The sequence below is a fragment of the Cebus imitator genome, unplaced genomic scaffold (genome assembly GCF_001604975.1).
Source record: "Cebus imitator isolate Cc_AM_T3 unplaced genomic scaffold, Cebus_imitator-1.0 Scaffold7, whole genome shotgun sequence".
NCBI lineage: Eukaryota > Metazoa > Chordata > Mammalia > Primates > Cebidae > Cebus > Cebus imitator.
Window position 1 is genome coordinate 1,103,923 of NW_016107322.1, and position 23,984 is coordinate 1,127,906.

Consider the following 23,984-nt stretch of genomic DNA (forward strand, 5'->3'; position numbering starts at 1 on the left):
ACGGGGTTTCACCATGTTGACCAGGATGGTCTCGATCTCTTGACCTCGTGATCCACCCGCCTCGGCCTCCCAAAGTGCTGGGATTACAGGCTTGAGCCACCGCGCCCGGCCCTTTTTTTCTTATTTTTGATAGGGTCTCCCTTGTTTCCCAGGCTGGAGTGCAGTGGCGCAATCTCAGCTGACTGCAACCTCTGCCTCCTGGGTTCAGGTGATCCTCCCACCTCAGCCTTCCGAGTAGCTGGGACCGCAGGCACATGCCACCACATCCAGCTAATTTTAGTACTTTTTGTCAATGTGAGGTTTCACTGTGTTTGTTGCCCAGGTAGATCCTGAACTCCTGAGCTCAAGCAATCTGCCCACTTTGGCCTCCCTAAGTGCTGGGTTTACAGGCATGAGCCACTGTGTCCAGTCTCTTTTTATTTTCAATGGGACAAAACTACAATAGAGGAAAACTGTTAAAAATGATATTTCATAATAAACTCTGTAGTTTTTTTTATTACTAATGTACCCATGATAATTCATTGGTTTTGATAAGTGTATGATGGTATGTTATCATTAAGGGAGGCTGGGTGAAGGGAGTCTGAGTACTTTTGGTACCATCTTTGAACTCAGCTATAAAAATCAAATTATTTTTAAGTAAAATGTTATTTTAATGATATGTTATGTAAAACTTCAAACTGTTAGAATATGTAAGCATGAATTTCTACATCAGCAGTTAACTGAAGTATGTTGAGCCAGATATTAAGGGACATTCTTTCACAGCCTTAGCCGTGACTAAAGCAGAACATCACTGCCGCACAACTAGGCTGGTAGGAGTTAAACATACTCCATGAGTCAGCTCATCTGTTTTAGGAAATTTGGGAAGTTTCATTAGCCGCCTCTTATTTTTCACTAATTGAACAAATGACTCAGTATATGAATGAACATACACGTGTTCTACATTTGAATAAATGAATACATTTTATACATCCCCAGCTGTTTATTAGGATGCAAGAGTCGTTTTCGTTGACAATGTGTACCATAGGTATTTTAAAACCTTTTCAACATGTGTCATTTAAAGAAATAGGAATAATTCGTTTTTGAATGCTGGCTACATTTATTGCTGGTACTTTGCTTATTTGCGCCTAAGATTTCAGCATTGGATCTACTAAAGTTTACTATATTTTAATTCAGGCCTTTATTCAAAATTAGTTTACTGAGCCATCAAGAACAGGTATATCTTTTAAATCAAAATGTATACTTCAAAATCCTTTCAGGAAAAAAATGTATATTGATAACAATAAAGCACTACATTTCTACCAAACTGAAAATGATTTCCTCTATCATAAGTATTGTTTTTTCCACCAGACTTTTATTAAAATGTAAACTTTTGCTAAAGTTAAAACCTCAAGGCCGGGCATGGTGGCTCATGCCTGTAATTTCCGCAACTTGGGAGGACAAGTTGGGTGGGTCACTTGAGGTCAGGAGTTCAAGATCAGTCTGACCAACATGGAGGAAACTAAAATTAGCTCATCGTGGTGGCACATGCCTGTAATCCCAGCTACTAGGGAGGCTGAGGCAGGAGACTCATTTGAACCCGGGAGGCGGAGATTGCAGTGAGTCAAGATCGCACCACTGCACTCCAGCCTGGGCTAATCCGGAGTTCAGTGCTGAACTCCAGAACAATAGTGAAACTCTGTCGAAGAAAAAAAACTGAAAAAAGTTTGGAATTATACACAATAATACAGCATGTACATAATCTTAATTACAGTGTTTATAAACTAAATATTATATTGCAAGTATAACCTGCAAAGACACATTGAAAGTTTAGTGGAACTACGCATTGAAAAAATTAAAAAAATACAACTGTGGAAGTATTTCCTAATTATAGTCAGTTATTTCACTTTTCAATTTCTGAAAATGATAAGAACTAATAGTTTCCAATAAAAGTAATAGTTTCCAATAAACCAAAAAACTTAGAAATTAATAGTTTCCAATGAAAGTTTTATTTAGAAAATGCTATTATTTTCAAAGAAAAAATATCTCTCTTATTTTCAGGAAGAGAGAGACATTCTACTATAACCTTGGGTCTTACAAAGTGAAACACAATACTTTTGATTGGGATTGAAAGGACTTCTCTCTGTGATTCTAGTTGGCTAAATATTTCCCCAAACAAAATTAAAACAGATTACCTTATTTGAGAGAACTGTTTGATGCTCCACTTAAAGGTACTTATTTATTTTTATTTTTAATTTTTTTAAAGACAGTATCTTGCTGTGTTGTCCAGGTTGGAGTGCAGTGACACGGTCCTGGTTCTCTGCTGCCTTAAACTCTTTGGCTCAAGTGCTTCTTCTGCCTCAGCCTCCTGAGTAGCTGAGATTACTGGCCCATTCCTTCATACCCAACTACTAAAAAATATATTTTTTAGAGAGAGATGGGGTCTTGCATTGTTGCCCAGACTGACCTTGAACTCCGAGCTTCGAACAATCCTCCTTCTGTAGCTTCCCAAAATGCTGGTATCACAAGTGTGAGCCACCGCTCCTGGGCTGATACTTTAACATATTGATATTGTCATTTTTATTAAGAAAGCTGAAACAAAGTGTGGCTGTTTGTAAGGTTTGTATTTTCTCTTCATTAAGTGCCCAGTGAAGTGTATGGAACCCATAAAATGTTATATGGTTTGTCAACGAATACCTCCTGTAGCTTCTCTAACCAAAAAGTCTTGCTATACCTGTGATACATATTTCTCACTCAAAACGAAGAGTCAGACTGACAGACATTCTATAACCGAATAGTTTGAGTTGTTGATATTTGATTTACTCACAATTTCTTTGAATTTGAAAATTAGTTTCATGTCACATCCTTGGTTGATAGTTAGTATGGTTTCAGCTAAACCTTGAAAAAGAATATAATAACAGACCTGGATTCCCTTGTACCTTAAATCTAGGACCAGGTGCACAGTGAGAAGTTGAAATAAATAAGAATCTGTTAATGATTTATTTAAGATTAGAATCTACTAACAGGAGAATTTTTATGTTAAAATTTTCCTCCTAAACAGCACTGCAATCCAACAAGAGCTGATATTTATTTTTCAGTGGTGATATCTGCAATTAGAAGTAGATACATCAATAAGGATATAAAAAATTATATACATTTACTAAGAAGGAAAAGTAACTAAACATTAACTAAATTCCTATGAATTAGAATAAATAAATAAAGCTGCTAAGAGGGAAAAGATAGTTGAAATTTTGAGACCATGTGTGTCTACATTTTCCGAGATAAACCTAAATCTATCTTCTAACAAATGCTTCAAATACAATGAGTATAGTAGTGCTTACACAGATCTCTTAAAGATATATGATTAACATAACCTATGATTTATAAAACAAAGGCATAAACAAGCTTTTCCTTAGTATTCAAATGTGTGTGTGTGTGTGTGTGTGTGTGTGTGTTTTAAATATGCATTCTGATTTTCAACAGTATGTTCTCCTAGATAGCCAGAAAAACAAGCCTTCAAATTATACATAGAAATTATGGCATATCATTTTCAAAAATATTTTCAAATCCACTGATTATCTCACAGAAAAGGAAGACAAACTCTGAAACATCAAAAATGAATTGTATGGAGAGACCAGAAGCTATAAGAACAGCCATATAACTGTTTTTTCCATACACTGTGGCAGTTTTGTTGAATATCTCCCTGGTACTCAGATTCTCAGAGGTTATGCATGGGTCTTTGATATAGAAGATTGGTTTTGAATGGCTTCAGTGGGATAAAAAAAGATTCAAAATCAGTAGATGAAGTGGGGATCCTCGCATAAAATCAGAACCCTTAATATCCTTGAAAGGAAACAAAAGGGTGTGCTTGAAACATACACACACACACACACACACACACACACACACACACACACAGAGTTTTGGTGGGGGATTAGATAAATACTTCTTTAAAAATTCATAACCACTGATTGCTCACATGGTATAAATTGCTCACGTAATTGATGTGGTGAGCCTGATGTTTCTCAACACAATAGAGGTTGGAAGAAATGTGTGAAATTTCTGGCATGGCCCAGTGGAAGAATTACAGTGAAGTCTCCTGGTTTCTTGATCAAGGTAATGTTATATGCAGGGCAGAGTTGTGTACCTTAAAAAACAACAAAAACAACAACAACGACAACAAAGACAACTCCCAGCATGCCACTGGAGCCTGAACTGTAGCTCACTCCATTTGCTGACTTCTGCTTCATCTTCACTGTTTCCAAAAATGTGTTAATCTCTCATAAACACTTTGAACCTTAGTTTCTATTTGAAAGTTGCTTCTGGCCAGGCGCAGTGGTAATAAAAGAAATCCTGCTGAAGTAAAGGGTGAGGAGGTGTCTAAGAGCTCAAGCTAAACAGCAACCCATGAAGAATATTCTGCCTCCTAAAAGCCTTCTAGTGTGCTTGCATTCCAGCCACACATCCGCAAGGGGCAGGTACTTAGATGCCCATCCCACAGAGGGCAGGTGACAGTGACAGCCCAATGAGTTCTACAGAACCTTAGCTTCTGTTTGAAAGTTGCCTCTGGTCAGGTGCTAGGTGACATAATCCCAGCAATTTCAGAGGCCAAGGTGGGCAGTTCATGAGGTCAAGAGATCGAGACCAGCATGGCCAACATGGTGAAACCCTGTGTCTACTAAAAATACAAAAATTAGCTGGGCTTGGTGGTGTGTGCCTGTAATCCCAGCTACTCGGAAGGTTGAGGCAGGAGAATTGCTTGAACCCAGGAGTGGAAGGTTGCAGTGAGCAGAGACTGCTATTGCACTCTAGCCTGGCAACAGAGGGAGACTCCATCTCAGGAAAGGAAACACACACACACACACACACACACACACACACACACACACACACACACGGTGTCACTCGGCAGTCATTCATTCTGGGGGAAGAGGGAATTTTCCTGTTAGAGCACTTTCAGGAGTGATTGTGAAAGCATGCTATAGGTGGTTAAAAGAATAATAGAATAATTCTGGGCAGTGTTAAAAGGACCTAAGTCGGTCAGATGGGAAAATATGAGTAAGATTGAAATGTTACTTCAAAGGATATAGTGATTCACTGAAATCACAGGAACACAATGAAAATAAGTTTGATTAAAATAGACTGTTTATGTCAAAACTATGCTACGTTTCAATAATCAAATCAGTGCTGCCAATTTATAGTATATATAACTATGCTTATTTATAACATATTTCATGTATCTATATGCAAAAATCATTTGTTATTCTTATGAATATCTTTACAAAATAGTACATCTCTATCTTAAAGAAAGAATAAGTGCCAGACACACATATCTTACAATGTTAGGAGTGGTCCTATGGAATTAGTCAGCTTCTTTCCCTGGCTACCCACTGCACTTAAGTTGTTCTTTTAGTCATTATTTATATTCATTCCTGCTATACAAATATGGAGTCTACACTAAGAAATCCTTAAAAACTTCATTTTCCCCAAACATCATTGTATATATAAATGAGATCACATCATCATTTGAGATATAAAGTGTAAATGCAGCAATAAATAAATCACATTACACAGGCAACAGCACAGTAATAAGAAACTATATGGAGGTTGAGGGGGCATGTTTCTGCAGTGCTAGAATTTTCAACTGAGACAATTCATAGAGAGAAGAAAAAATACATCAAATAGTAAACATTTGAGAAGAGGTCAGGCACCTCCTGCAAACTTAAAAGAAGAAGAGGCTAAATTAGGTTTGCAACACCAGCCTTGAGAGCCAACTCCTATGCACCCTGACCTTCCCATTCCCCAAATTGTAAGCAGAAAACTAAAAGGAGAAAAAAAAAATGTTGATGAAACTAGTAAGTCTTCCACCCTGTAGTGATGTTTCTCCTTCCAATAAGTGAAGGTAAGCCCAAGAGGTTAACACAACCCACTGAATTTTTTGGCACAAGAGATGAGAAGAGAGATCTGATATTTGCATCTCAATTTGGATTTCTGTTTTTATAGAGGATTCATCTACTATGTCTCTTTGAAATGGGGAAAAAGAAAACTCGAGAAAGAGATCAGCTGTGAAGTAATGCAGTTTCTTACGTCTTAGCTAAGTGAGAATGTGGAACATCTCTCTTGGTCTAGTGTATATTGCATAAAGTTAGTGAATGACAGTCACACTTAAAAGAAATCCTGCTGAAGTAAAGGGCGAGGAAGTGTCTAAAGAGCTCAAGCTAAATAGCATCCCATGAAGAATATTCTGCCTCCTAAAAGCCTTCTAGTGTGCTTGCACTCCAGTCACACATCCCCAAGGGGCAGGTACTTAGATGCCCATCCCACAGAGGGCAGGTGACAGTGACAGCCCAATGATTTCTACAGCACCAGAACCGTAAGAGGTATTAGATCTCTTTCACCTTCCCAAGAGATGTATTTCATGACACCATTAAGCTCCCCGGGTTGAGGTCTATTGTTCATGGAGGTCAGAGGTAATGAATGTGAAATTAAACATTATTATAAGTTTTAAATTGTGCAGGGCTGACTGTTTATTCTGGAAAGCAGCTATGCTCACCACTATACCACCAATGCTGAACTGCTTTTTTCTATTACTTGAAGATGAAAATATATCTACAGTGTCTGCCAAATATATTATTAAATAACTGAAAGGGAGAATAAAAAAGAAGGGCATAAAGTAGTAGTAAAATTTAAAATTCATGTCTATACTACACCGAGTAGAGATCATACAACGGTTTGACTACATCATGGTAACTTGATTTTAAGGTACTAATTCACATTCCTATGGAAGATGAGTTAATAATGGAAACAGAAAAAAAAAGTACTAATGCAATTATTTTCCTCAAATCACTGTGACAAATCTCTAGTCACAAGACTTTAGAGTATTTTATTCTTATTGGCAAGCTTTAAACTGTCCCAGTCTGAGGCTATTAAACATTCTATTCAGGCCAGACATGGTTGCTCATTCCTGTAATCCCAGCACTTTGGGAGGCCAAGGCTGGCAGATTGCAAGGTCAGGAGTTCCAGACCAGCCTGGACATTATAGTGAAACCCTGTCTCTACTAAAAATACAAAAATTTGCCAGGCATGGTGGCGGGTGCCTGCTACTCAGGAGGCTGAGGCAAGAGAATCACTTGAGCTCAGGAGGTGGAGGTTGAAGTGAGCCGAGATTGCACCACCGCACTCCAGCTTGGGACACAGGAAAAAAAAATTCTACACTTCAAAAAAAAATTATATTTATGCAATTTCCCTAGTTCATATTCTAGGTTCATCAAACAAGTTTCTGACTCTCATTTTGTATCCTAAATAATATACCAACAGGTAAAATACATACTTACATAGACTCTGAATGTTCTAATTTCTGTGACAGTATTTCTCATTTTAAAGTAACAAATGTGCTTTGTTATTATGTTTCAGTTTTATAAGCATAGTAATCTGCCTCTGACAGATGGATACGTGAGGTACAATGTCAGGATTTTTACCTTGATCAACTTGGCCAGATCAAGGTCACTATAAATTCTCCATGCTGCTGCAGCTTTGTAAGAAGTCCAGAGAGAGTCTATTAACCTTTTCTTGGGTTTGGCAGGACTAGGGTGGGGCAGCACTTTTGTGCTGTGTTCAATTTCTATAAAATTCAGACTTAATATTAATTTTCTGCATGGTTGCCTTGAGCACAAACACTGAGTTTTATACAGTTTAAGAAATAATGAATTTTCTCTTTCTGTTTTTCACCTAGCATCCTCCTTTTCTTTTTCTCACTTTTAATAAAACAAAACAAAACAAATTAAGTAGCACAATATTCCAGCATCCAGGTTAATAAAATTTTTAAAAAACTATAGTCCTTAGTCCCACTTACTCATTGATTTTTGGGCACTGACTTTAAAAATCTCTCCTGAACCACATAACCTTCACAGATAATATAATCCAAGTATTTCACCAATGAAATAATATGAACTTATCAGTTTGAGGACATTATTTGAAGCGTATGGTACATGATAATTGACTGATTAATGTTTCTGATACTTCTATCCAAAACCCATATTACTCTCAGTGAAAACTGAAACAGTAGGTGTCAACACAGATGAGACCAGGATGATTTCATTTGCTTTCTCTCTATGTTCACCAGGATTGGTTCCCTGTTCCCTTCTCAGGAAGGCTCTTGCATTTTACTGAACCCTACATACGTGTTAGGGTCAAGGTAGGTTCCTTATAGAACAGACCAAAAGAGCATTAATTTCCTAACCATTTTATGCTACACTTTTGGAACACTCAATATGGTTCTGTGTCTTAAACAACAGAGTCTAAGATTGGTAATTTCATATTATTTCCTGCTTTAGTTTTGTCTCTTCCTAATGAGAAAACAAACTACATTTTCACAAGATGATGACATTTTACATAAGTGAAAAGAAACTCTGTGAATTATTTTAATTTTTTAATAGAAATGTAAAAGTGAATAAAAATATAAAAATACAAAAAGTAAGTATAAATATATAAAATCACATAGATTTTTGTAGATGGCTTTGTGAGTATACAAGACACCTACATTTTGCAGTTTCATTTTCACACCTACTTTTGAGAGAAATATTAATAAATGAAACATGAACACACATTTCACAAAATCCATCCATCATATCCAGTTTGTGAGTAATTGCCTTTCCACCAAAGAATTTTTTTAAAGTAACTCTTTTCCTCAGAATTGAGCTCTGCTGATTCTACTAAGCTCTTTCATTTTTACTGAAGATGGAAACTACTCCCTCTGTATTAGAATTATTATCAAGAAGAATAGGGTGCAGGAAATATCATCCCAACACCACTTTATTAAAAGAAAATAAAATGCTGGAGGAAATCGAAAAAGCTAATCATACAGGTATATTGAAGAGCAGTTTGAATTAATCAACTCATTTTGAAATTATTGACTCACTTTGAACTCCATGAGAGCGTACTATTTTCCAGATTTCTGATGCCACTTCTTTGACATCCACTTGATAGTGATGAATAGGCACACCTCCATGGGAGTCTGGTTTGTTGAAAGAAACCTTGGCTGTGGTCTGAGACAGCTCTACAATCTTCACTCCATAGGGACTGGATGGCACATCTATGGACAAACAATTATAAAGAAAACATAACCAAGGGAATGGGAATGGCCATTATTAAGGATATGGTGTTATGAGAACTAGGAACTAAGGAAAATTACTACCTGTATCACTTAATATGTTTGAGTTACAGAACTTACATAAACACCTGAAAGTTCTCTTGAAATTACAAGAAAGTACACACAAGTCAATTTTTATTACCACAGAAAGTGGACGGCGAAACAAAACCACATTTCAATAATTGAGGGAATATGTTACTTCTGCTTTTTCTACACAACATAAACATTTTATTTAGGTGCAGGAAACCAATGTCATGTGTGTTTGAGTGAAAAAAATAAAACAGAGATAAAGAGGGTAGTTAAAATGTTAGAATACATAAATCAATTATTCAACCATCACCATAAATAATGTCTCGTGAAAATACGAAATGTATATTCTTTGCATTCAGCACAATTATGTTACTAAATTGTAGCTAAGTTTCAAGAAAAATGTCAGTATTATGTACTAAATAAGACTGTAAAATATTTGATCGAATTTCATTTATATATTATCCAATTAAATTAAAAGTTTAGTTGAGATATTGAAATACTATTCCTATGTTTTCAAAATAGCTATAAAATCCTTCTTGTGTGTGTTATTTTAATCTACCCATTACTTACATTATTTCAAGAAGGCAGTATTAGGAAAAATAATCCCAATGAGGATATAACTGAAAACTCTACTCCAGGAACATCAAAATTTAGAGACACATTAACATTAATTTCTCTATCAATCTCTTCCTCTTTTGTCCATGTCACATTGGAAATAAACTTTGGAAAAAAAATTAAAAATTAATATAAATTTTTTCAGAGAGATATGGTTTGGCTCTGCGTCCCCACCAAAATCTGACCTTGAATTTTCATCCCTATATTCTCTGTGTGTCAAGGGTGGAACGAGATGGAGGTAACTGAATCATGGGGGCAGCTTCCCCACACTATGCTAGGGATAATGAATGACTCTCACTAGATCTGATGGTTTTATAAAAGTCTGGCATTTCCCCTGCTGGCACTCACTCTGGCCTGCCTCCCTCTGAAGAAGGTGCCTGCTTCTCCTTTGCCTTTTGCCATAATTATAAGTGTCCTGAGGCCTCCCAGGATTGCAGAACTATGAGTCAATTAAATTTCTGTCTTTTATAAGTTATCCAGCCTCAGATATTTTTTCATAGAAGTGTGAGAATGGGCTAATTAGATATAAATAATTTGACTGACAAATAGGCAGTACATGTGAATTTCAATTGGCATATCAATCAAGCATTTATATAAAATCTTAAACTGGGGTTGGGCATGGTGGATTACACCTGGAATCCCGGAATCCCAGCACTCTGAGAGGCTAAGGTGGCTAGATTACTTGAGGTCAGGAGTTTGAGACCAGCCTGGTCAACATGGTAAGCCCCTGTTTATGCAAAAACACAAAAATTAGCTGTAATTACAGCTGCTTTGGTTGGTGAGGCAGGAGAATCACTTGAACCCTGGAGGCAGAGGTTGCAGTGAGTAGAGATCACGCCACTGCACTCCAGCCTGGGCAATAGAGCTAGACTCTATCTCAAAACTAAATAAATACAAATAAAAATAAAAACAAAAATCCCAAATGGCAGTCAAATTCAAATGTATTTTATTAGCTAGAATTAAAAAAGGTCACTGTAAGTCACATAATAATATGCCTTATAAATGGTACTGAGCAAGAGCCAGGAGGACAGCTTTATGGCCTTTTATATGTGAATACTGTAAATAAATGCCACAGTGTATATTGCAACTCTAATTAATAACTGTAAATTGTTTAGAGAGTGCATGAATTACATTACATTACAACGCTAAGGTTCAGAAACACATGTAGAATGCTGATGCATACAAAAGTCTTAGAACTACTACAATCATATCTGAAAATATAAATTTTAAGATATCTAAATAATGTTTTTAAGCTTTCACATATTCTTATAATTTTCATGTTTCCTTAATTTTCAGGTTAATCTGCATGTCTTTTCAGCTGCAGGTTTGATCCAAAATTTATTTGTAGGTTTTGTCCAAAGTACAGGAGAAAGGCAAACAAATGCACATAGATCCTTTTAAAAAACCATAAATTCATCAATCTGTGCTGAGTGGCTCACTCTCTAAAGTCCAATGGGTCTAAGCTGGATGTCAGAGGAGTTACACTCCAGTTGGGGGATATGTGTCAAAAGTGAAGGTAGTATACTCTGGGAGATGAGAGGGAGATATTACTGTCTTGGGATCCCATATTTGAATATATGGCATAAACATGATTGTTTGTTTTTAATCTGACTGCAGAGGTTGCACCATTCACCAAGCTGTCCACCCTGTCATGGTGCACCTGCAGAGAAAGAAGAGCCCTTTTTTTTTCCAGCACAAAGACACCGTCATCAAAACATAGGCCAGTGACTAACCTCTTCTAGCTGTATAGTCCAATTTCAGATCTGCTGGCACTCACTCTACCCTTTTATTTATAATATTTCCTCTGGCCTATTATTTCTATTATTTTGCTCAAAGCAAAAGCATGCCTATGACTTTAATTCTCTTTCTAAATATTGCTTTACATTTTGGTTTTATACGTCCAACTGTCAACTGACTACTAAATTATAAGTTTCCTGAGGAAAGAGACAAAACATTTTGCAAACACACATTCACACATTCTATTTATATATGCATACACATAGATACATGTAACATTGAGCAAAGTGACTGGAATATACTAAGTTCTCAGAAAACATTTGATGAATTAAGTATTACAGTATTTAAAAATAATATACAAACATTACTTGAGGTCAGGAGTTTCAGACCTGCCTGGTCAACATGGTGAACCACTGTTTATACAAAAACACAAAAATTAGCTGTAATCACAGCTGCTTTGGTGGATGAGAACATGTCCAAGTGAATACTGTCAGAAGTGCCTAGAATCAACATCTCTAATTCTTCTCCTCAATTTCTGATTGTTCTGTAATTGCCTTCACCCTTGATTACTATCTATCAACAACACAATAAGTGAGAACACTATTATAATAATTCCTGCATTATAATCCTTGTATCTATTTCTTCCTTCCCATTTCCTCTGTTACTTCCCCGGCTCTGGCCCTATCTGACTGTATCTGTAATGCCATTAGTGGGTCTTGGCTTCCTTTTCTATTGGAGTCCAACAAAAACATCAATGCACATGGTATCGAAATGCAAAATCAATCTTTGTAAAGAACCACTGTGATCACATCACTTCCCTGGGAATGGTATTCAAGAGCTTCATTTTCTTTACAACATTAGTCTCAGTTTTTTCAGTCTCATACTCAGGATCCTGGATTATCTAATGCAAAGATCCGGGTCTATTTTAAGGACTTTCAGACACAGCTCAGTATTTCAACTGAGGCCAATGGAAGTTCAGTTTCACACACTGTTATCCCTTCATTGTTACCACGTTTTTCTAAACTATTTCCTAACATCTTTTATTGCCAAAATTGATAAATACCACTCACCACTTAGTGAATGAATGAATGAATGAATGAATGGAGAAGCAATTGTGCAAACATTTGTTTAATCCCCCTTTCTCTTCACCTCTACTAGTGTTGGATTATGAGACTGGATATGTCATGAGAGTTTATGGATTCAGGCCCTGGCCTTGCCAGTTTGGTCAAATAAAGCCTTGTACAAGTCACTTAATCTTTTCACATTGCAGTAGTTTTCTCTCTCAAATGGATATTAGAATAGCATCCCTGGTAATGTTGTTGGAAATATTAAGTAATGTTGAGCACCTAGACTCTAGAATATATTAAAACTGTTAGCAAATGTCAGTCATTGCAATTTGGCTATCCCTCCCTGATCACCATCCTCCTTCTATTACATACTTTTGTATCCATTGACATATGTCAATATTTTAGTCAAATGTTAGGCAATGGATCCAACATCGAAGTTCAGCTCAGAATTTTTTGATGTGTGTAATGGCAAGGAAATGGTGGCATGATCTAGGAGTCAGACAGGTACAAACTCTAGAGTCACTGAATGAACTTCAGCATATCAAACCTCCAGAAGTTATTCATCTTGCTTAACTGAAACTTTTTACTGTTTGTCCAACCTCTTACCATTTCTCCCATTCTCTAGCCCCTGGCAATCACCATTCTGCTCTCTGTTTCTATGAGTTTCAATGTTTTAGAATTCCATATATAAGTGACAACATGCAGTACATCTTTATATTGTGGCTATCTTGGCTATTGTGAGTAATGCTGCAATGTAATCAGTATCTTGAAGAGCTATTACCTCTTGATTAACTGATAATGGAAGCCTATCTTCTCATTTTCCAAGACTAAATCTTCTATCTCTAAACGACATGACTTTTCCTTTTGTATTCTCCAAAGTTTTCTTTATCAGATAGCTCTTTCCTTCCCTTTTCTTCTTCTTTGGAAATTTAGTCTTTCTTCTCAGTCTTATTACTGTGAATTATAAAGATCCCTTAAATACTGTCTTCTCAGGAAACATACTCTACTTTTGTTCCTTATTACTGTGTTTTAATAGGTTATTACTAATTTCAGGCCCAACATATTTATTTCTGAGAATTTGGTCTCCTAGCATGCATGGTTCATAGACATAAACTGTGCTCTTTTTCCACATATGAAGCTGCGATGTTGCTAAACTTATTCCCAGGAATCCGAAGAGTTTGATTTTTGTAAACTCTCTTTAAAAGTGCTAGCATGAATATTATTCCAGAGTAGTGTTGAAAACCCTCTCCTAGATATTTTCTATTAACAGACAGAATCAAATTCTATCATTTAAGACACTCTTGTTTATCATAAGAAATTGCTGCTCTGGTTCTAAGTTTCATATAGTGAACTTAGGATGAAAGTCATGTGTATGTAGTTTAGAATGACAGAGGGGTATGAATGTCAGCCCCACTTTTCTCAGGAGGTGCACATGGTCAACAGGTTCTGCAGATAAAAATGAGGTTAGCAACCCAACTCTCCACTCCAGTCTATTCAACCAGGTTTGGGGAGGTGTGGCTGTGATTATCAGCGGAGGAGTAACTTGGCAGCAAGGCTTCCTGACCTCTAGTTAGTCATTGCAGACTTGGCATGCGGAGCATGCTTATGGTATTTTGTGACATCGAAGGTGGAATATTGGTGGCTGTCTTTGGTCTTCTCTTTTCTCTGCCTTTCCAATGATTTTATAAAATCATTGGATTATAAAATCCAATGATTTTATAATCATTTTTTCTCTAACAAATCATTTTCTGCTTGATTTCTTCATCAATCTCTGTCTGGTAAAAGTCTCAAATACTAAAAGAATTGTAACATAAGTAACTGAATTTACTAGATGCAGTAACACTGTTAACTGCAGTATCACCAGAATTGCTTGAACCTCAGGGATTCTATGCTGAGATAGGTTCTATCTACGTCTGTTTTTGAGTGGCTACCTTAAATCTATAAGGTTTTATAAACATTTTTTTTTGTTTCAGTTGTGCTGCTGTTTGAATGTTGGTTTCCCTCCAAATTTTATGTTAAATATATTATTAAGAGGTGGGAGTCTTATGGGATGTGTTAAGTCATGAGGCCTTCACTATCATGAATAAAATTAGTGCCCTCATAAGAGACTGAATGAAATGTTTGCCCTTTCACCATGTAAAGACACACAGAGGGCACCATCTATAACAAAACAATTTGGTTTTTGGACCACCCACCAAAAAACAAATATGATGGTGCCTCTATCTTGAATTTCCCAGCCTCTAGAACTGAGAGTAATAGATCTATGTTGCTAATACAGAGTCTAATATATTTTGCTATAGCATCCAGAACAGAGCAAGAAAAATTGCCAGCTTAATCTAGTATTATAGAAAACCTGCAACACATCTGAAATGCTGTGAATTCCTTCTCATTTCACTTCTCACCTAGTGTTTTCCAACTGTCAAATCCAAATTATTATTTAGATTTTTTCACAGTAATTGACCAATTATATTTACATTTATCCTTCAAAGTAGATTCACTATCTCCCTGAATAATTTTGTTGTTGTTGTTTGTATGTTTTTAAGTCTATGGATTAAACTGAAGTAGTCTGGAGATCTGACCTTGATTTTCCAATTTCTACCTCTAATATTCGCCACAGAAGTGTCAATTCACTCCCAAGGTGTCAATGGAAATTATTTCTTCCAAATATGAGTATGTCTTCAATCTTCTCACAAGTCATGGACACCTAGATTCACTTATGTTTTAGTACTGGGCATTTCAACAGCGGCTCATAAGCAAATAAAATACAACACAATGACCCCTTCAAACATTCAATTTAAATCTACTATGGGCCAGAAAACAGATTTGAATAGTGAACATGACTTTAACATGTTTGATTTTAAATTTATATATTTTAGATATTTGGACAAATTTGGAAATTGGCAGTTGTGTTACATTTTATGCTATGGTGAAATCTGCCTCTAGAACAATACCAAGATAATTTTCCAAGGTATATGAATCATGTTGCTTTATGACTAAAAATCTCCAAATTTCCCTCGTTGCATACCAGGCAGAATGTAAACATGATGAATGTTTTTAAGATCTACAATTTAATTTTTCTCTACTTATCTATTCTCATTACTTATCACTGGTCTCCTAACACTATATACGCTTCCAGTCTTCCATTAAATGCCTTCCTCATTAACAGTCTCCCTCCTTTAAGAGCACAGTGCCTTTGTACAAGTGTTACCCTGATGATTATTTGAGTCTTTCCCTTGCTTCTCTGGACCTGTTTCTACTCACTCTTTCAGACTCAATTCAAAAGTGGACGCCTGTTGAAGAACTCATTTAACACCTTTTCCAAGAACTCTAATCAGAATTCATTTTTTTCCCTCAAACTTTTGATTTGCACTTCTATAGCAACCTTATCTTTTGAACTCTAACTTAGGTAAAAGACCAGATGCCATATATTTTTTAACTTCAGATTACCAAGTTAGAGAACAGTGTCTGGCACCTACTAGAAATTCACTGTATTTTTTGAGTGAGTGAATTAAAAAATGAGTAGGAATTGATACAAGCATGGAGTCTCTAAAAATAATGTCAAGTTATCCTGATTTCCCTCTTTTTCATAGCAATATGAGAATGAGAAAATCAATATTATGTTTTGAATAGTTTCAGAATATCACTGTTTGATTAATCAGTTCTGAAAAAAAAAAATCAAGATGTAGACTTTTCCAGACTTTACCTAGCATTATATTTAGGTGAAGAAAGCGTGATATCAAATGAACTAATTTCAATATGCTTTCAAGTGTTATGAAGCAAGAGTCTGGCTAAGATATAATATAGGTACACAGTCCAGTAGATCGGCCATAATTCCATATCTTTAGAATTCTGTTCAATTGATCCAGTTTAACCTGTTAGAAGATCTCTGTTCTCAAGGATTACTTATTCAGGCTTATCCTGACTGTGGTGAAACTACAGATGAGTGTTTCATGATACTGTCCTTGTGCCTTAAATCAATCCTGAAAAATGAGCTAAAATACTGAATTTGACAGGGTTTCAGAAGGTTAAAAAATGAGTCAAAACTGACAAGATGAGATTTAGTAGGGGTAAGTATAGAGTACTGAACTGAGGTTAAAAAATCAATTGTGAAGCCCAGTATCAGAGGTCTCCCTTAATAGCAGTTTGTGTAAAAAATTGGTGGGACAAGCTCCTAAATGAAAAAAAATGGTAAAAATAAAATGAAATTTATATGATTTAATAGAAATGTAATGTTTAGAATAAGTAAGGCCATTTTCTCATTTTACTAAGCCTTGGTCCATGATGTCTAGATTTACATATAATAACTAAAGAGGCATCAAGATACTGACTTCTACCCAAAAGAAAAGTGACCAATATGAACTGTAGTTTGGCCATAATAATACTCACCTAATACTTGTTGAGTACTTGCCAAGTGCTGGGTGTATGAATGAATTAACTCAGTTGGTTGTTACAGTACTGTTATCAGGTAAATCTTGGAATGACTTCACACAAACTCTAAGAGGGCTGAGGCTGTCATTCCCCAGGGTCTGCACATATTCCCTGATGAGAGCTTACAGCCAAGTCCCTCCCACAAAATTCCCCAGGAGAAGGTGACTTTATCAGAAAGATGCATCCATTCATGAAGCAAAAGTGGGATTATTTTATTTGGGATTAAGCTTTAATGTAAAATGGTTAACAGTCAAAACTTAAATATCACAATGGTGAAATGAATTAAAAAATTAAAAATATATAAATGGAATCACTTGATAATATTTAAAATGTAGGTAATGATCTTTCAAGAAAAGAAATAATCAATATGCATCCAAATATACAGAATGCCTTGTCAGATAATCATCTTTTGGAAGTAGAAAATCGTAAGGGAAAAATAAAACTATATAATCAAACTTTTATTTAGCCTTATATGCTAAATAAAAATTTGATTATATAGTTTTATTTTTCCCTTAATTTGATCCACGATACATAGTTCAATCCAAACAGAGAATGTTTCCTACTAGGAAGCAGGATCGTCATCTAGGAGGTACATTTTAAAAACCAACTTATGGTGAATTATTAAAATATATATGTATCTCTCTAATATTTCTAGTTAACATTTTGATTAAAAGTTACGAAAACAAAATTATCAAGCACATATGTGAAATGATTTATATTTCTATAACAACATGGAAAGATTACTTCTTTCCCAATTTTCTAAAAACAGAGGAGATAGGTAAAAGAAGACTGCATCAACTCTTGCTCATGAATAAGAAGTCAGGGTTTAATGGAAAGGCCTTGCTTTGTGTTAACTGACTTAAACCAAACACATATACTTATTTTATTTCCATTTAAAAACTGTTTTATTTTTATTTTATTTTTATAGATTTAGGGGATTTTGTTACAAGCGCATATTATGAACTGGTAAAGTTTGCATTTTTAGTGTATCCATCTCCAGAATACTGAAGATTGTAACCCAACAAGTAACGTTTCAACCTTCCTTTCTCTCTAAGCCTCCCACCTTTTGGAGTCTCCAGTGTCTATTTTTCCACATGGGTACACATTGTTTGGCTCTCACTTACAAGTGAGAACATGGCTATTTGAATTTCTCTTTTTGAGTTATTTCCCTTAAGTGAATGGCCTCTAATAGCCTATTGGGTTGCTGTTTCTGTCTTGGCATATGTGTGCTCTTTTTACCCTGCCTGGATCCCAACACTCAACATTGGACCGGTGCAACACTCACAACACTCTCTCCGCTCCATTCACTCTGCTCAGGCTTTGACACCCCCGTGCCAGGCTTCTGCACTATACCTTACTCCCACACAGGTGCCTACCTTGTTCCGATATAGGGCTTAATCATTAAAAAGGCAAAATGTAAGGAAGGAAGAAGGAAGGACAAATGGGAGGAAAAAAGGAAAGAAAGATTTTTGAATGCTGAAAAAGTAAATTTTTCCTATAATACTACTAAATGTGTACAAAATTTTCACACTAACTTTTGGCTCTTAATTTATTCCCTTTGGAAGTAAGGTATTCTGTTACACTGTAGAGTACCATATGCCAAAAGGCCAATGAAATATTGAAATGTGATATCTGCATATATTTGAAAATATTTATGTATTTTTTATATAATATTTCTCTTATATCTTATTTAAAATCCCAGTACACTTTCAGTGTTTGGACTCTACAGGACAGAGTAAGTTTTCTACCAAATATTAGTATTAAATAGAAGTCCCATGAAATAAATATTATATACAAATGGTGATGTTTAAATGTATGTTTCCCATCTAAGGCTGAGTGTCTGAATCATTTTTATATCTTCATTACAATCTCAATTGAATCTCACTTTTTCTAAAACAAATTCTTAGCCTGAAATTATACAAAACTTGTAATATTAGGGGAATTTCAGGAAAGTATTAAAAAGCTTTCCAATATTTTCTAACTCAGCTTAAATGAAAAAAAATTAATTTTTGTTAAGGTTGGACAGAAGAAAACTCACTAATTTAATACATTCATTAGAAGGACAAGAATTAAATATATTTGTCAATGAACAATATTGTAGTAAGTATCGTGAAGATGAAGGTACATGCACATTAAGTACTACCTGTGAATTTCATGGAATTATTTAATCCTAATCAACATAATATTTTAAATACTGAATATTAATACACCCCCTAAAAATTGTGATAGAAAAACACATTGTTCATAAAAAGGCAATATATAATATTGGATAAATATTAATATTTATATATGTATATTTGTCATATATTTAAATATTTATAAAAATATATATTAAAGAAAGGTTCCATAATTTACTAAGGCTTAAATTAATTGGAGTAGTGAATGCTTCTTATTACTACAGTTGATTCTTCAATTTATTATCAATGCATTTTGGTAAGACTTAGCATACTTCTTTTCTTATAATTTAATTTGCTTGTAAAACAGTGTCTCCATATTTCTAAACTCACTCTTATCTTGATTTTTTCTCTCCCTGCCTTATTTTGTCAATTCCTTCAATGTAATCTCTTTTCTTCCTTCTCTATCAATTCAGTAAAACTTGAATTGGAGAATAGGTTCCCTAAGTTACACAATAATTTGACATTATTAGCTTAAACATTTCCCTTTGTGGCCTTTATGATTAATGGCATTAATATTTATAATATATCTACATAGAAGTAAAAATGAACATCTTTCTGAACTTAATATAAAATTAAAGTTACAGATAAATTTTCTACCTAAAAAGGTTTTAAAATTTCTTCACAGAAGCTTTTTAGTCTGTTAAAATATAATATTACAATAATTTTCTGACATTACCAAGTCTTAGAAGACTGTAAATCACATTTTTCCATGTGAACTATATAAACTATTTTTTAAAATGTATTTTAGGATTCCTAATCAGTCTTACAAAACATAATGTGAAATTTTATAAATAAGTAAATAAATAATATCTGGATTTCTGGTTTGTATGAATTTTTTTACTCTATATGTTATTATTTCCATATCTTTAGGCTATAGAATTAATATTGTACATATACAATATAAAGTATTTTCAAATATTCTAGCTTATATATTATGTATATACAATATAAAATATTTTCAACAAATTTATGTAACATTCTATTTTCCTTCAGAATTAAGACAGCTATTTGTACTTTCAAGTCTAAACATTTAAAATAAATTAATTATAGTTCATTTTCTCTCAGGGTGTTTTGATTTTTAAATTTTTTGGCAGGATTCTGTCTTTACTTGAAATACAATTTGATTTTTTTTTGAAATTGAAATAGTTTATTTCTAGATTTTCTGCTGTGTGCACGTGTGTGGGCACACACGTGCACACTTGTCCTTGGTTAAAACATACATTCCCAATTTCTTTCACAAATATCTAACTTTTAACATTGGAGGGATTAGAATCAGCGTTTGAAGTCAATCCTGATGAGCAAATACATTCTAAGAGCTCTTTATACAGCAGATACAATGGTTTCAAGTTTTAAATGTGGTTTGTTACTTATAAAAATGTAAAAGATATTCTCTTCTAACATTTAAAATAACATTATAGCCACTTTTTAGAAGTTCATATTTTTGTTACAGACATGCTGAAGTTCAACGTTTTGAAAATAATTTTACGAATGAAAATTTTTTTTACATATTTATGGGGACAAGTGACAATCTGATATAAGCTTACAATATGTAATGATCAAATCTGAGTAACTGGCATGTCTGTACGTTCACACATTTGTCATTTCTTTGCATTGGAAACATTCCAAATCTATTCTTCTATTTTGAAATATACAATAACTTATTGTTAACTGTTATAGCCCTAATGTACTACTGAACAGTATATTTTATTCTTTGTGATCAACTGTAGCTTTGTGCTCCGTGAGTAACCTCTCTTTATACCCTCCTTCCCAATACACTTCCAAGTCTCTGGTAACCAAGGTCTACCTAATACCTCCAAGAGATCCATTGTTTTAGCTCCCAAATATAAGTGAGACTACATTATCAACTTAAATTTTCATTTGCTTTCAGAAATATTGTGTGAGAACTCAAAAATTATTGTGCTATGCTTACCAGCCAAAGCAAGAATATATTCCTGAAATCTTGTTCCTATACGATTAGTGGCTGTGCAATTATAGCGTCCAAAGTCATTGTCAGATGTAGGTGCAATCTGAAATAATAACAATAACAAATTACAATTCTAAAATATCACAGAAGTTTTAATATAAACCCTAGTATGCCTACTACTTTCACATGTTTAATTTCTTACCCCACAACTCCTTACCATATATTTTTAATTTTCTTTATTAAGTAAGCATTACTAAAAATATAAATCCTTTCATGATGTATCCATGAACCTATAATATCCATAGGGCTAGGCAAATCAGGATTTATCTATTAATTCATTACATAAACAAATGGCACCACTTTGATGTGTCTATTACATAGCAAAACCATTAGATCTACATATATGTAAAGCTCAGCTAGTACACAGCTTGAAATATATATATGTATATATACTCACATCTATATACACATACAAACACACAGACACACACACACACACATATATATATATAGTTTGCAATCAATGTAAGTCTATACTTGAAAATAGGAAGCCTGTAATAAAAGCATTGTTGACCGTTTTCTATGTTTTGGCCTCAGATCAGTTTAAAGTTCAAGAAAGACTCCAAATATGTTCTATTTATCTCCCTTTTTTGAGTTTATTGAACATATAATACAAACATCTCAAAATAATAAGTGCTATTTATGACAAACCCACAGCGAATATCGAACTGAATGGGCAAAAGCTGGAAGCGTTCCCCCTGAAAACAGGCACAAGACAAGGAAGCCCTCTCTCACCATTCCTATTCAACATAGTATTGGAAGTTCTGGCCAGGGCGATCAGGCAAGAAAAATAAATAAAGGGTATTCAAGTAGGACGAGAGGAAGTCAAATTGTCTCTGTTTGCAAATGACATGACTATATATTTAGGAAACTCCAATGTCTCAGCCCAAAATCTTCTGAAGCTCATAAGCAACATCAGCAAAGTCACAGTAGATACAAAATCAATGTGCAAAAATCACAAGCATTCCTATATAACAATAATAGACAGAGCCAAATCATTAGTGAACTCCCACTCACAATTGCTACAAAGAGAATAAAATACCTATGAATACAACTTACAAGAGATATGAAGAACCTCTTCAAGAAGAGCTACAAACCACTGATCAAGGCAATAAGAGAGGACACAAACAAATGGAAAAGCATTCCATGCTTACAGATAGGAAGAATCAATATAATGAAAATGGCCATACTGCCCAAAGTAATTTATACATTCACTGCTATCCCCATCAAGCTATCATTGACTTTCTTCACAGGGTTAGAAAAAAACTACTTTAAATTTCATATGGAACCAAAAAAGAGCCCATATAGCCAAGACAACCCCAAGCAAAAAGAACATTCTTAACGAAATCTTTCCAGGAACGTATTGTGCAAGAAAATGTTGTTCTTGGGCAACAATCCTCATAGACAGGCACTTTTCTTGCTATCTAATAACAGTATCTTGCCTCCATTTCTATTCAGTTCCTATCATTCTTTTTCACTCTAGGTAGAAAATAGCTGACCTCTATCCTTACACATTTAAAATCCATAATTAAGTTAACCTTCGGGGATTCTATTGGTGAACACTGACACAAACCCTGTAATTCTAATGTACAGAAATTCTGAACTATTAATTTAGATAAGAGATTTGATGGTAGTAATAGATATAATTTTCAATCTCAGTAACTATTATTAAGAAAGAATATGCTTACAAGAGTTGCTGTTAATTTCAACTCTATCCCAAAAGAGGGAAAAATGATTTTGTGGTAATGGGAGGCTATTAACTAAGAGTGCAATTTTGAGGTCCATTGAAGATGATAATTCTGAAAGAGTACAGAAAAGCTGTGTCATTCATTTTCAGTCAGCTGTCCATCTAGAGACAGATCATAGGATTAAAACTTAGAATTTTTAACAGCTCTTATATAATTACTGCAAAGTGATTCAAATGTTCATTTTTCTCATGTGTAGCTTTTAATAAGCAAGGCTAATTTAACTCTAAAATAATTATTCTAATGAAAAGATTTAACAAAATATCTGATTCTACAGGCATATGAAAAAGTTATTTGTAAATTCAACAGAGAAGAATGTGTTTACTGAATCAATACAATAACGAGAAAGGATAGCCACAACAAAGAGATGTAATTATTGCACAGCTCCTTAAGATTAATAATTTAAATAGAGCCATTTTCATTGGAACAATTTCTTAAAAGCTCAATTCATTTTTGTTGTTTTTGTTTCTGAGAGTTCAGCTATCAACAGATAAAAGTCCATGTTAAATAAGCAATCCTTTTACCGTGCTGTATGCTTAATAAACAAAGAAAACAGCTCTCATGGCATAGATTAAACAACACACACACACACACACACACACACACACACACACAGAGCTCTGGATATAATCTGGCCTAATCATGTACCCTGAAGCTGATTTAATGTATTCTAGGAAGGCAGTATAAAATTGTCCAATAGTGGTTTTACACTTAAATGCAGCACAACAAAATGTTATATAGTTTTATGAAAATATAAGATAATATAACAAGGTTATATTATAAAGATCAGAAAGTAAAAATATTTAAATGTTTAAAATGTGCAAAGCATTGAAAATATTAATTCAGAAAGTACTGGAAACATCTACTGATATAACTGTATCTTCATAAATACAGGCATACCTGTTTTATTGTGTTTTACTTTATCATGCTTGAAAGATAGTGCATTTTTTTTTTTCAAATTGAAAGTTTGTGGCGATTCTGCATTAAGCAATCTATCGGCACCATATTTTCTTTTTTTTTTTTTTTTTTTTTTTTTTTTTTTTTTTTTTTTTTTTTTTTTTTTTTTTTTTTTTTTTT

General features: G+C 34.4%; 1 protein-coding gene across 3 annotated transcripts in view; it reads right to left on the minus strand.

Annotated features, from left to right (window-relative positions):
- Window positions 1-23,984, minus strand: part of NCAM2 (neural cell adhesion molecule 2) — a 545,360-nt gene that overhangs the window by 103,357 nt on the left and 418,019 nt on the right. For all 3 annotated transcript variants that reach the window (XM_037742419.1, XM_017539495.2, XM_037742422.1), the window contains exons 11-12: window positions 21,109-21,205; window positions 8,894-9,067 (exon numbers count right to left, since the gene is read on the minus strand). In XM_037742419.1, the coding sequence (XP_037598347.1) occupies window positions 8,894-9,067; window positions 21,109-21,205 (271 nt within the window). The remainder of the gene's footprint in view (window positions 1-8,893; window positions 9,068-21,108; window positions 21,206-23,984) is intronic.